This window comes from Aspergillus melleus, assembly GCF_016097325.1.
Source record: "Aspergillus melleus strain CBS 546.65 chromosome Unknown contig7, whole genome shotgun sequence".
Lineage (NCBI taxonomy): Eukaryota > Fungi > Ascomycota > Eurotiomycetes > Eurotiales > Aspergillaceae > Aspergillus > Aspergillus melleus.
Genome location: NW_025763376.1, coordinates 1,941,750 through 1,954,888, shown reverse-complemented (window position 1 = coordinate 1,954,888; position 13,139 = coordinate 1,941,750). Strand labels below are relative to the sequence as shown.

Genomic DNA, 13,139 nt, shown 5'->3' with positions numbered 1-13,139 from the left:
ACTGGGGCTAGTGGTTTACTCTAAAAAACAAATCCAGAACGTTGCTTAAGTAAACTCCGGTAGAAGCCAGTATAGGCTCAGTTTGGCTCTTACGGTCTGCTGTAACTCTTCAAAGAAAACAAGGATAACAAATGAGGCCGTTTGAATTCAGATGAACATTCTTTTTGCGATCTGCCAGCTCGCTCATAGTATGAATGCGTCCGGTGAGCAAATAGGGCCTTCGCCTTTATGCTGGCTATGAAAGAACAAAATAAAGCAAAACCTATCAACTGCGTGCATACCTGATGACTATGGATCAAACACCTCTTATCAAAGCCTCCGCATCACTCTTCTCCTCCGGCACCAACCGCTCCACCTCCCTAATCAACTCCTCATGCCCCCGACTCCTCGGCTTAATGGTAACCTCAAACGGCGCCGGATGGCTAATCACACCGGGCAAGAACTCCGCCTTGACGGGGATCTCCGTTCCATCTTTTACCGGCTTCATGATATTCAAACTCGCAACTGCCTGCGCAATCGTGAGAAAGATATCCGCGTTGGCGAGGACCCGACCGGGGCAGATCCGGCGGCCAAAGCCGAATGCGAACATGTTGGGATCGCGTTCTGGCGTGTGGCCCTTCTCGGAGAGGAAGCGCTCGGGTTTGAAAGCCATTGGGTCGTGGTAGATCGATGGATCGTGCATGAAGCCCCTATCAGCAGACAGGTGTCAATTAGCAGGGGTGTTAGTTGATAGGTATGATGGGTTCGCACCAAATATTCGGAATCATGATCGCACCCTTCGGGATGCGATATCCGTCGTAGATATCCTCTTCGCTAGACTTATGCACGAAACCGACCGGCGCGATAGGATGCCAGCGCAGAATCTCCTGTGCCATGGCGTTGATGTACGGCAGGTTCTCGCGGTCCTGGAAACTAGGCAATCGGGACGTTCCTACTACGCGGTCGATCTCTTCTTGTGCGCGTCTTTGCACGTCTGGGTAGAGAGCCATTGCGAGGAAGAAGCAGGCAATTGAGGAGACAGTCTAATATTGGTGATGTGGCGTTAGTGATGCTCACAGTTATAGTTCATGATTATTCCTAGGGGTTGGTGTCAATCGGGAAAAGATAGGTCACTCACAGCATCAGCGCCTCCAGCATACAGCGACACAGCAGACCACTTCAATACCATCTCATCCTCCGAGCCGGGCTCAACAGGTTCTTTATTGAGGCTACTCGACACGAACGACGGGGTGTCTTTCTTCTGTTCCATCTGTCGCTTAACGAAGTAATACGGCAGATCGCGCAGGCGAGCGACGCTGTTCCGGTATTCCTCAGCTGTCTTATGGAATCCGCCACCTGGAAGCCAACTTGGGAAGTGCTTGACTGCGATCGTTGTCAATTACCCTTCGTGGGTTGTATACTCACGGGGAGAGGGAGACTCCCGTTACTTACAAGCGGGAACAAGATTCACAAGCCATCCATGCGGAACCACGACATCGCAGAACTCAGCCATGCCCTTTTCCACCAGATCGACGAGCGGATCGCGGCCTTTTGGTTCAACATTATATCCGTATCCGATCTTCAGGATGGATGCGCCGGTTTGTCTGCACGATATACCATTCAGCCTAACCCATCGTCGAGAATGTAAGAGAACAACTGAAGCAGGACTAACTTTCGAATATACTCCATCAATTGATCCGGCGTCTGGATCACCCGCAGCAGAAAACGTCGCACCTCGATATCCAGGACATCGTTGAATCGCGCAACCGCCGCAGTGGTACCAAGTTCTCGGTGCAGGGCCTTGCGATGCGTTCGGAACAGAGGCGTGCATTGAAGCAGACTCACCGCTTGGCCCCAGCCGGATCTAGGTACGTTAGAATGAGGAATCAAAGCGAGGAAAAGGGACTTACAGCTCCGCCATAGGAAATTCCGGTCTGGCTGAATGGATTGCGGAGCGCTTTTCGAAGAGCGTGATCGCCGCGTCCGCATCGTTGATGATGATTAAAGTTTGGCCGAAGATATTCAATGAACTGATCCCGCCTATCGGTATGGGTGGTTACGTTAGTGTTATGCGCGTAGAACCCCGGAGAAGGAAAATCTGCTATACCATAGAGATCCTTGTATTTCCACCAATGTAACCATTCATGCGATCCAGATGGTGGCAGGTCACGGAGATTGCCAACGATGAGTTTCCCGGGAGGTCCGGGCGGAAGAGGAGCACTCGAGCCTTTTCGTCCGAACAGAGATTTGAGGAGCAATAGGCACAACACCCCCAACGCAGAGTACACGATCACAGACATGATGGACAGAAAGGTAGTGACAGGGCACTGGAATTGAAGGGGTCAGCGAAGCAGAGTTACGACGGGCGGGGCCCATGGAATAAATATGCCATGTCTAAGGGTTTCTACTAAAACGGCGATGACTTCATGGCGGGAACAGCAGGAACGTCAGCCCTGATAGATATACGCCCTTGCGTAGTCAGTGCACGAAACAGCGCAGGTTCATCACATTGTCTGGCAATACAGACCACATGGTTGGTCTAGAGCTGGGTAGGCAGAAGTTTAACAACAAAGTTATTATCTCATTATTAATACGAATTCGCCCATTCAGTAAGTGTTAAGCCCTACAACCAGTGCAATACCAACCAGATGATGCAAAAACAACTCTCTCATTTGTTTGCAATGTTGCATCGAACACACATAATGGAGGGCACACAAGTGGGGAGTCCTAGACCAGGTTTATACGAGATCTGTCACAAGGAAGCGATGTGGTTGGCCACAAGACCACGCCATGGCTTGGACAAGGTCATTCTCTGCAAGCCGGAATTTGTATCCTGTCATCGGTGCAGTAGCGCATCCTTTGGCTCTGATCACTGCATTCCTCGGGAAGGGTTTGCTTTGAAGCTTGCTTTTCTTGGCTGTCATTGGGGACGTGAATTGACTGTAGAACTACTGGCTGGTGTTTCTACTGTTCATTCAAGTTCTTTCAAATAAGCATGCTGACAGTATGACAGTGCATATTGCTCTAGCCTTTTTGGTCGCTGATGGTGTTCATATGTGGGCTGGAATTGCACCAATTGTGCACAAAGAGATAGCAAAGCAATACAATGTAAAAAAATGACTCTGGTATAAGAAGAGTGCCATAAGACGTTTCAGTCACATGTACCATGCTTTGTCCTAGTGCTAAATTAATTGGTATTGACCGTGGTCCACTATTCGGGGAAACTGTCCGTCCCCAAACAAACGCCAAACATGTCACGCCTTTCACTGAAGCTCTGACAAAATGCCCTCATTATTCATAACTCTACAAGTGACCATAGATATCTTCATCCGGGTCACACTCTGCCCTCTGGCCCAATTTCGCGCACAGCTCCTCCAACGCCTTCTGATCCTCCACATAGCAATCCGGACGTGACCCTTCACCATCCCGATAAATCATCTCCTCCATGTACGGACTCGGCCCAAATCCATCGCAAAACACCATATATCTATCCCTCGGCAAGCTCACCTTGATATGTTGCTCCTGTTCAAAGGGAGTGGTCTGTTCATCCCACCAATGCGGGCAGTGCCCAACCCGGAGATGTCTCAGGTGCGGCAGCTTGTCATTGAAGGCGTTGAAATAGTCATGCCAGCGTTTGTCATACGCAGCGTAATGCTTTTCCCCTAGACCTTGTTTGGACCCGAAGGAGGCTGGGTCCAGGTATGTTTGTTCGTTTTCGTAGATTGCGACTTCGTAGAGAATTGGGCAGTCGTCGAGGTACAGCTCGGCGAGTGTGTCGGCGTGCGAGAGGATCCAGTCGAGTTGCGAGTCGTGGACGAAGGCGTGGTTGCCGAGAGCGAGGGTTTGGAGTTGCGGGAAGTGTAATCCTGTGGGATCGAACTTCGGGAAGAAGCCAAAGTAGTTGCTCGAGTAGAGTGTCAGATGTTGCAGATTTGCTAACGTCGGCTGTAGCCAGACAGATGGCAGCTCTGAGAAGAACTGGTGCGGTTCGTCATGCTATTCACGGTCAGCCATGTCGCCTTCGAAACACTCAGAGAATGCGCCAACATACCGTCAGATCATTCTCTCCGTTTCCTTCGCTATGCTCGTTGGTAATATTTAGCCGTAGTGTAGAGAGTCCTCCTAAAACCTTTCTGGTATTCTCCACGATCGTTTCGTCCGTCTGATTGATGTTCTGGAGATCGCGAATCCCAAGCTCTCGAACAGGTCGCGGCAAGGAAGCCACGGATTCCATGAACGACCCCAGGACACTCTCACGGAAGGGAGGCTCTTGCTGGCAGTCGTTCCAGAACGAGTCGAGTGATATTCGTCCATAGCACTCGTGGGCAAAACGCAACACAGCCCCTTGGAGACTAGGGAAGTCCTTGAGTCGGTTGAACAGTTTGCTATATCTCCGTGGAAGAAATAACTCTTCTCCCTCGTCGTCATCGTACTCCTCGATATCAATATCCTTGTCTGTATCAGCACCTGGTCACAGAATTCTTCGAAGGAGGTCAAAACTCACATGGTCCCAATTAGCCGTGTCCAGATACACCTTCGTCACGCACGACGCAAGGGACGGATCATTCAAGATCGTCTCGAATTTCTCACAGCTTTCATCTGTCGGCACCACGCAGGCATACCGGAACAACCACCTCCTGCTAACATTGCTCAGCGACCGACAGACCAGCCGCAACTGGAGCAATTCCTCGCGGTCGGCATAATAGGCAATCCTATGGAGGATTTCGTTCGGGAGAGATACGAGAGCTGTCATGCTGCAATATTTTGGCTTCAATTGATCCGCAAAACCAGACTGATCCAGTCCATGAATTTATATTCGCTTCGCAAGCCATTGCGAACCGATCTTGGGAAGGCAACAGACCCCAGTCGCACTAGCTGCTATTGCCGACTGACTCGACCGGGAATCGGGGCGAGCGCTAGAGGATCTATTGGGAACTGGGCCCGGTTTTTGGTCCATTTGGGCTTAGTGCAAGGCTGCGGCACCGGGGCTTCCAGCATCCTAAGGCATCACTGTATCGGGTGCAAGGTTATTCCGGCTCCGCTTGATCTCCCAGGGTTGATGCCTCAGGTCAGACTTCTTTCGTCTACATAAATGATGTAGACACACCCAGATACTGGCCGGAGTTCAGCAATCAGTGAGGATAAGACGTTTGAAATCTAGTAATAACCAGCTCATCCGCACTGTTATTACTCATATTCTCTTTTGTTTATATATTTTGAGGAGCTGCCAGTGCAACTGCTATGATCATACATCTATTAACCCTGAAGCAGACGCTGGAAACACAAAAGGCGAACGCCAAGTATCCACGCCAAAAGGCAACCAGTTCCGAGGACAGTTAGAAATCGCCGGATACTCGCCGATGCGTCCATGGCGACATTAGTGGGGATAAACCGTGCTCTGTACTAGGAGTCATTGGCCTGCGGCCAGAATTGCCGCTAAATGCTAGGGGCGGAGGAGAGCTTAATCCCATCGCTATCCCCGATCCCGTTAACTCCATGTGTCACGATGGAGGGGTATTTAAAAAGAGAGGACGTAGTTTGATTCAATAAATCTCACCAGTCTTTCACAGATACGAGCTATCTTGAAGCAATTGACTACACCCTCACAACATACGCAAAATGGCCCCCCTCGTCTGGTTCATCACCGGTGGCTCCTCCGGCTTCGGATACCAACTCGCGCTCCACGCGCTGGCCGCCGGACACAACGTCATCGCGACCGTACGAAGCACCACGAAATCCGCCGACGCAGTGCAGGGAATTGAGTCGCGAGGTGGAAAGGTCATCGAGTTGGACGTCACCAAGGCCGAGACCGTCCCCGACGTGGTCAAGAAGGCAGAGAGCATCTATGGACGCGTGGACGTTCTTGTGAACAACGCTGGATACTCGCTGCTCGGGGCCATCGAAGATATTAGGTATGTTATGTCATCCACTCCGACACATTGCAACCGAACTGATCAACCCGGTATAGTGACGAAGAAGCCCTCGCGCAACTCAACACGAACTTCCTCGGACCCCTGCGACTCATTCGCGCATTTCTGCCCTCGCTACGCGCACAAGGGAGCGGCACAATCGTCAACATCACCAGCATCGCAGGCCTAAATGCCCTCCCAGCGTGTGGTCTCTACGCATCCAGCAAATTCGCCCTCGAGGCGCTATCCGAATCCCTAGCTCAAGAAGTCGCACCCTTCAACATCTCCGTGCTGATCGTCGAGCCGGGCGCGTTCCGCACAAACTTCCTCTCCGCAGTGCAGAAGACCGATAAATCGTTATCAGAGCCCTACCGTGGAGGACCCGTGGATGATATGCTTGGGAAGTTCGAAAGCGCACAGGGGAAGCAGCCAGGTGATGCTGAAAAGGCAGTCGCGAGGATCTTTGGAGCTGTGACGGGAGAAGGCGTTGCGGGGGAGTTGAAGGGGAAGGTTTTGAGATTGCCCCTGGGGCCGGATTGTGTGTCGAGGATTGAGGTGAAGTTAAACAGTGTTTCGGCGGATTTGGAGGCTTCGAGGGAGGTGGCTTTGGGCACGAATATTGATGGATGAGGAATGGGTATGCGAATAAGAGCGGGAAATGTAAATATCATCGAATGGACTTATGACAACCAGAAATGTTTGCGACAGGGCCTGTGCCCTATTGCTGTAGTTGAACACATACATATAATAGCACTTGGGGCACTAGGGCTAGGCGTTTGTCCGAACTTTACATTGCCACATTCAGGGGAGCGATGCATAAGTCTTCGTAATCCTGAGCAAATGATTTTGTGGAAGTAGAACACTTTATCATTGGAGTCTATATCCGCAAGACCTTTGAACTTGTGATGTGCAGCATTGTTTGTCTTGGTGCAGAATATAGAAAGTAATAATGGGACTAAGCAAAACAATACCAGAGGCTTTCATTGAATGATTCAAGGAAGTTCTACAATGTCCCTTGCAGAAAGTAGGATAGAAGATGTTGTGAAACTAATAGGGCCTGTGGTTTGTGCGAAACTCACGAGGAAATATGACTAATATTCACGAGCTCTTGCCATAGTTGGAAAAGTATGAGTTATTGGAAGCAGTCATGAACGAGTATATAAGGGAGCAGGCAGCTCGTGTGGCAAGTATGCGTCTAGAGCTGCTCAGCCCAATCATACACCTTGCGGAACACCTCGCTTGTAGAGTTTAAGGATCGAGAATTCACCTGATTGAATCCACCAGTGACATACATATCCTGTGTGCTGGGATAGCGGCATACCTCTGATTGGTTTCCGAAACCACGGTTCAAAGAATCTTACATGCAGCAGTACTTTACCCCTAATGTGGTCAGTTTGAAAATGCTATCTTAGAATATATCATTCCTTGCCCAGGTCACGGGATTGCCTGTTTGCTCCCAGTCAGGACGCATGGCACTTCTTCCGGCGCGCAAACTGACGCCTTGCCCCGGCCCATCGAATAGCAGAACCGCATAACAAGCACGGTTAACTCCGTATCCCAAAGCATGCGCTCTGTCGTCTGATGTGCTATGTGCAGCACCAGTTAGAGTCGGACTGCAAAATCGCAACCCAACCCGCACCAATTCGGAGACTCCATCAATGATCTTTTCGCCTTCATTGGGATTAGTGAAAGGATAGACAAGAATCCCAAGGTTCACGGTCAAAAAACAGACGGATTCAGTTCCAAGTAACTTGACACAAACAGCTGTCAACTACATATTGTCTTCCTGGAGAAGAGCACTGCGGATGGCCTGCCGAATAGGGATTCTATGAGCGGTAATCATCCCGAGCCGAGCCGAAGGTCGGAATCATTACCCCTTTGGGTCAGCCGAGAGCGGCCTTCCGGGAGCTTCGAGTCCCGCGGGGATCGCCAGCCTTACAACACAGCATGGATGTGCTGTCTTCATTGCCACAATGCTCACTCAGCGGTTTTCCGGTGCTTGCATGAGCGGTGTCTGAAGGCGACCAAGATGGGCCGATGGAAGTTGATGACGGATGCCGCTGATCGCTCACACGCCCCGGTCTACTCAGTATTTTCCCCCACAGTACCCCACGGTCCTCTCAGCTGTGTGAGGGAATGGCGGGGCATTGGGAGCTAGACACATATAAGTTGCAGCTCCGTCGAGATCATTTCACCTCTTCTTAACAAATTTATCACCTCAATCGCTCCGGATTCCTTGTCCCAATTACGGCCCATTCCCAATCCGCACACGATGATAGGCACTGCTACCACTCCCAGCTGGCTTGAACGCCTGGAGGACCAAGGTATTTTGCACTTATTCCTGGGGTGATCATGATGTGAAAGCTCATGTCTTTTTTCTTTAGTTAATGTGGATGTTGATTGGATGGATCCCGTCTTCATCCAGAACCTTCCTATTACTCCCCATGATATGACCAGCAACCAGATCCATGTCCATGCGCAATTAGAGAACCCCATCAATAAGGAGTTGATTGCAGAGGTTGCTCGTGAATACAAGGGTCGTGGCTGGCTGGCCATCTACACTCGCATTGTAAGACCCGAAGACAATAGAGTGGTTAACTATGTGTCGTATTTTATTTATCACTAACACGACTGTTCCCCTCACATCAGGCCGTTCTGCTGTGCAAGAAATCAATCTATTACATTTCAGGCCGCGTCCTGTTGCAGGTCTCCCCTTCCGAGGCATACAATGGCGAGAAGGTTCTTGAGCATGCCCGGCTATATGCCAAGGAGTTCGAGTCCGTGGGCATCTCCAAAGACCGTTTCTGCATCAAGATCCCCAGCACGGGTCCTGCTCTGAGCGTTTGCCCAACATTGCAAGCTGAAGGCATTCAAACACTGGGAACTGCTTGCTTCTCGCTCGCCCAGGCCATTGCGGCCAGTCAGGCTGGCTGCTTGTTCATCAGCCCATATTTCAATGGTATTACCCCAGTCTCGGTTTAAATTCTCTTGTCTGCGCGGCCCAACTAATATTCTATCTTCCGTTTTCTCGTTCAGAGATCCGCGCGAACCTTGATCTTAGTCTCTGGCCCAACGTGGAAGATCCCGCCTCGCAGCACCCCTTTTCAGCCCGTCTTGTTCAAATGTTGGAGACATACCGTCGCCTACATAAAGAAACCGGCAAGAAGCAACCGCTGATCAAGAATGCCAAGTATGAGCCTCCTTTCAAGCTGCCAATATAGTTTCAGAATCAGCTAACACACGTCCACAGCTTCATCAATGCCAAGGAAGCTCTCGCCCAGGGTGAGATCGGGGTCGACTCTGCCACCATCTCGAAGGAAGTCTTGGAAGAGCTCGTCAAGCTACCCTACGATGGCACCTGGCAGCCTGGGGAGGGTGGCGTCCCCAAGCCTCAGTACCCCGGTCACCAGAACACCGTGGCGACTCCCAAGCGCCTGCAATATCTGGCCAGCATCGATCCGCTCGTCGCCTCTTGGGACGGCAAGATTGCCAGCACAGACGTCGACTACCTGGCGAATAACGGTGCGGCCGTGCAGGATGCCATTAAGGCCGATCCTATTGCCACCACGCGCTTGGCGGACGCTCTTCAGCTATTTACGAAAGTGGAAACCGAGAGTAAGGCCTTGATCGAGAAGGCTATTTTGGAAGTTTAAAGCTTTTCTATTCATTCCCAAAGGCATTTACGCGAATCTATCATGTTTTGGTTAGAGACTAAAGGGAATAAAATATAGACGTTGTTTTTGAATGAAGGGCAGGTATTGAATGGTGATGGCTCATTAGTCAACTGTCTCGGTACTGTAGTTGCTTTGGGCCGTCATTTACATTCGGGGGCCAACTGACAATCGAAGTCCTCTTTGTTTGAGTTAGACATGCGACTATCTCCGTGGACGAACATGTCGTGTGGAAGGAAAGCCTTGTTACCTGAAAGCGAAGCTTCTTCAACCACAGGTACGAATGGCCTAGTAAGGACATGATATACATGCGTAACTTCAATCCTGAGTCTACGCCTTGTCGTTGAACGTTAACCCACAATTCCTCGCATGTATACCCAATAGGTTGGGTGCCAGAAATCCTTAAGGAATTCTTAAGGAATTCGTGCCCCAAGAAAAAGTTTGAATCGGTCATGTCCAGGAGCCACGTCATGAAGACCATGGTTAAGGCCTCTTTAGTAGAGTCGTGGTCAACTAATCGGGGATGATGATCGACACTCGGATCCTGCAAGACCAAGGGGAGCCAATGAAACTTGTTTCTAGAACCACTGATCAACAGCGTGAAACACTTGGAATATGGTACTCTGGGACAGTACACCAGTTTCCCGATCGGGTAATTAGAGTCGGGGCTTTGAAGACTCCGACTTGGACTTGTATATATACGGTCGATTTTCTCGAGCATAAGATTGAGGAAACACCATTCCAATCTCCTCATACCTGCTAAATCTTGTTCTGACCCAATTGAGATTCATCGCTGAGTCCCGAAACTATGCTCTCCCCTGCCGCCTTCACGGCGCTCGCGCTGTTTGCTACAGTGCAAGGCATCCCATCCTACCAACCGCATCTCCACAAACGATGTGGTCCTGTCCAAGAATTCTACAACCAGAACCAAGGAGACTGGGACACCTACAACACCACCGACTGGCTGAACAGCTGGTGGGACGGCAACACCGACCAAGTCTCCAGCAACACGGCCGGGTTCGCCGGAGCATTCGGGCAATGGGCCATGGGCAACCCAGATTGGTCCTGCAGTGACAGTGGCTCAGATACCGACTGTGACCTCAATCTGTGCGATAATCGAGTCCTGAATGACAAGGGTAATGACATTCGTCCGGCGTATTATGTGCTTGAGTCCGTTAACCGGCTTCATACCTACTTCACTGGTCTTGGGGAGGCGTTCACGACCACGGCGCTGGGGGCGGCGCTGTCGAAGGATGAGTGGGCGTTGACCTTCTATAAGGACAAGGACGCGAAGAGCGTGACGGCACTCAAGGAGGCCCTGAATGCAGTGACGACTATCGTCGGTATTGGGGCGACGTTTGCGGGCCTGGGTCCTGCGGTCGGTGGTGCGGTTGCTGGTGCAGGCTCTGCGCTGCTCAGTGGCGGTATTGCGGCGGGTAATCTGGTGCTTGGGGATCAGTAAGTTGCCATTCCTATTCTTTCTTTGAACCTCTCCTATATGTCCAGTGAGACCTAATATGTTTGTCATACAGCAAAGATGACACTTTCGAGAAATCAGCCGATCTCGGCAGCATCCTCGGCACCGTTGTCGTCGACTCTCTCAAGTCCTTCACGACAGCCAACAACGACCTCATGGCCGGAAGGTTGTACAACAAGGCCGATATCCGATCATACCTTTCCGGGGGAGCCTTCCTGGACTATCCAGGTGTGGACAAGAACGCGGTGACCGACTCCATGACAGCCATGATGGTGGGAACGGCAATCAACCAGCTCTACAGAACTCAAAAGGTCTTCATCATGGGCGGTGGAGCCTGCGGTGATAACCAAGGCATTGGATCAGGACCCCAAGAAGCCGTTGTCTGTCGTGACAACAAGGCCTGGTATCTATATTACTGGCAGGAGAACGATGTCGTTTCGACCACCGCGCATCAATGGGGATGGGTCGCTTCTCCGCCCGGGGCGGATCAACTCGGCCAGGGCCCGTATAGTGGTGTCAGCGTTGAGGATATCATCAATTCATCGCTCGATGCGTACAATGCCGCCGGGTACGACTATAATGCGGACAAAGCGGCGGAACGAGCGTCAGATGCGGTTGCAAACGCCTGGGCCAGTCCTGGAGAGAAGGGAGCTTCGTGGGAAGGCGTGTTTACTATTCCAGTTTGCGATGTTAGAGGGGCAGTTGATTCGGACTTTGAGATGAAGGAGTATATTCTGCAACCATATGGGCATAAGATGCGTCCTGTTTGGTGCGGTGCGATATGTGGAGGTGATCAACAGACAACACAGAGTTTCATTAACGCCGCTAATATGGGTGGTTTCAAGAGCCCGAAACATCTCTGCTCCGAGGATCCGGGCTATTGATATGGATGAGGATCGCGGAGAGATACTGTGTACTTGCACCGCTGGATGGGCAACCATATTAGGCAGTAATTAGTATACTGTACATCAATTTGATATCGTGACAGTGGGGGAACGGCCCACTAAATCATCAGACCATTCATTGTCCACTCTGGCCCATAGGATATCGTCACTCCTATCGGGAACATAGTCCCAATCATTTTGCATGTCCAACCTGGGCAATCCACTGGACACCCTCGCGGAATGGATTCTACGCCAAGTTATCACGTGGCTCTGTCGGTTGCCGTGAAACAGTTCAGGTCGGACTGCTCATTCCTGGACAACATATCTCCGCCACACCAAAAGTGCCGTCAAAGATGCCAATACCATTTGGCAAAGTTTACTTTCCCTGTATTCCAGCTCATTTCCTGCGGTTCAGCGGTCTTAACCGCCGCCTGATATCCGCCGTGGCCCCTAGAAACCAAGCTCTGACAGCAAGACACTTCGGTATGACCTGCTCGTTGCTCAAGAACCGTAAACATGGCCAGTTGACCAAAAATCAGACTGTGACCCGGAAGACCTATTCAGATACTCAGCTCAGAGGTGGCTCTGGAACGAGACCCAGCAGCTACAGAGCAGATACGTTTCATTCAACTTAGATGCTTTGGTTGAGGTCGCCGTGGAAGCTGCTGGCGGCGATGCAGTCTGCAGTCGAGTCTCCAAATTACCTGAAGACAACTTCAACAAAACCTTTCTTGTCTCTATGGAGGATGGACGGGAACTGATCGTCAAAATTCCGAATCCAAACGCGGGGCCGAGTCATTATACAACTGCCTCAGAAGTAGCAACCATGCAATACGTGAGAATTATTATGCCCTCAACATAGGAGAAATCCAAGGCATTAGGCAGTTTCTAACCAGCTGATAGACGAGGGAAAATCTTAAGTTTCCCGTGCCAAAGGTTCTCGCTTATTGTTCCCGCGCTGGGAACAGCAAGTTAGGCGCCGAGTATGTGATTATGGAAAAGGCCGAAGGTATTGAGCTTGGTCGGGTGTGGGACGATCTCAAACCCCGCGATAAGTTATCTATAGCGAAAGAAATCGGATCTATTACCTGTACTTTATCACGGGCGATGTTTCATTGTCACGGCTCTCTATACCGCCGCGTTGACATCTCCGACACGGAAAGTATCAAGATTGACGACACTTTTGCAATTGGACCGACAACTGGAAGAGCCTGGTTTG

The 13,139-nt window shown here is 50.7% G+C and overlaps 5 protein-coding genes across 5 annotated transcripts; 3 read left to right on the top strand and 2 right to left on the bottom strand.

Moving 5' to 3' along the window:
- Positions 1-295: 295 nt before the first annotated feature.
- LDX57_011605 (cytochrome P450) lies at positions 296-2,279 on the bottom strand (the record flags this gene model as incomplete). The annotated part of the gene is made up of 7 exons (XM_046093349.1): positions 296-689; positions 751-1,022; positions 1,118-1,362; positions 1,432-1,583; positions 1,652-1,843; positions 1,890-2,019; positions 2,087-2,279. 7 exons carry the CDS (start codon positions 2,277-2,279, stop codon positions 296-298), a joined length of 1,578 nt encoding a protein of 525 aa, XP_045949327.1.
- A 1,003-nt stretch (positions 2,280-3,282) lies between these two features.
- Positions 3,283-4,732, bottom strand: LDX57_011604 (F-box protein; the record flags this gene model as incomplete). Its single annotated transcript, XM_046093348.1, has 3 exons — positions 3,283-3,975; positions 4,031-4,429; positions 4,484-4,732. 3 exons carry the CDS (start codon positions 4,730-4,732, stop codon positions 3,283-3,285), a joined length of 1,341 nt encoding a protein of 446 aa, XP_045949326.1.
- Positions 4,733-5,598: 866 nt separating this feature from the next.
- Positions 5,599-6,518, top strand: LDX57_011603 (putative short chain oxidoreductase/dehydrogenase; the record flags this gene model as incomplete). The annotated part of the gene is made up of 2 exons (XM_046093347.1): positions 5,599-5,891; positions 5,948-6,518. The coding sequence occupies 2 exons, from the start codon at positions 5,599-5,601 to the stop codon at positions 6,516-6,518; spliced, it is 864 nt and encodes a 287-aa protein (XP_045949325.1).
- Positions 6,519-8,160: 1,642 nt separating this feature from the next.
- Positions 8,161-9,541, top strand: LDX57_011602 (uncharacterized protein; the record flags this gene model as incomplete). The annotated part of the gene is made up of 5 exons (XM_046093346.1): positions 8,161-8,212; positions 8,273-8,457; positions 8,538-8,847; positions 8,925-9,078; positions 9,139-9,541. 5 exons carry the CDS (start codon positions 8,161-8,163, stop codon positions 9,539-9,541), a joined length of 1,104 nt encoding a protein of 367 aa, XP_045949324.1.
- An 826-nt stretch (positions 9,542-10,367) lies between these two features.
- LDX57_011601 (uncharacterized protein) lies at positions 10,368-11,920 on the top strand (the record flags this gene model as incomplete). Its single annotated transcript, XM_046093345.1, has 2 exons — positions 10,368-11,017; positions 11,092-11,920. The coding sequence occupies 2 exons, from the start codon at positions 10,368-10,370 to the stop codon at positions 11,918-11,920; spliced, it is 1,479 nt and encodes a 492-aa protein (XP_045949323.1).
- Positions 11,921-13,139: the final 1,219 nt, after the last annotated feature.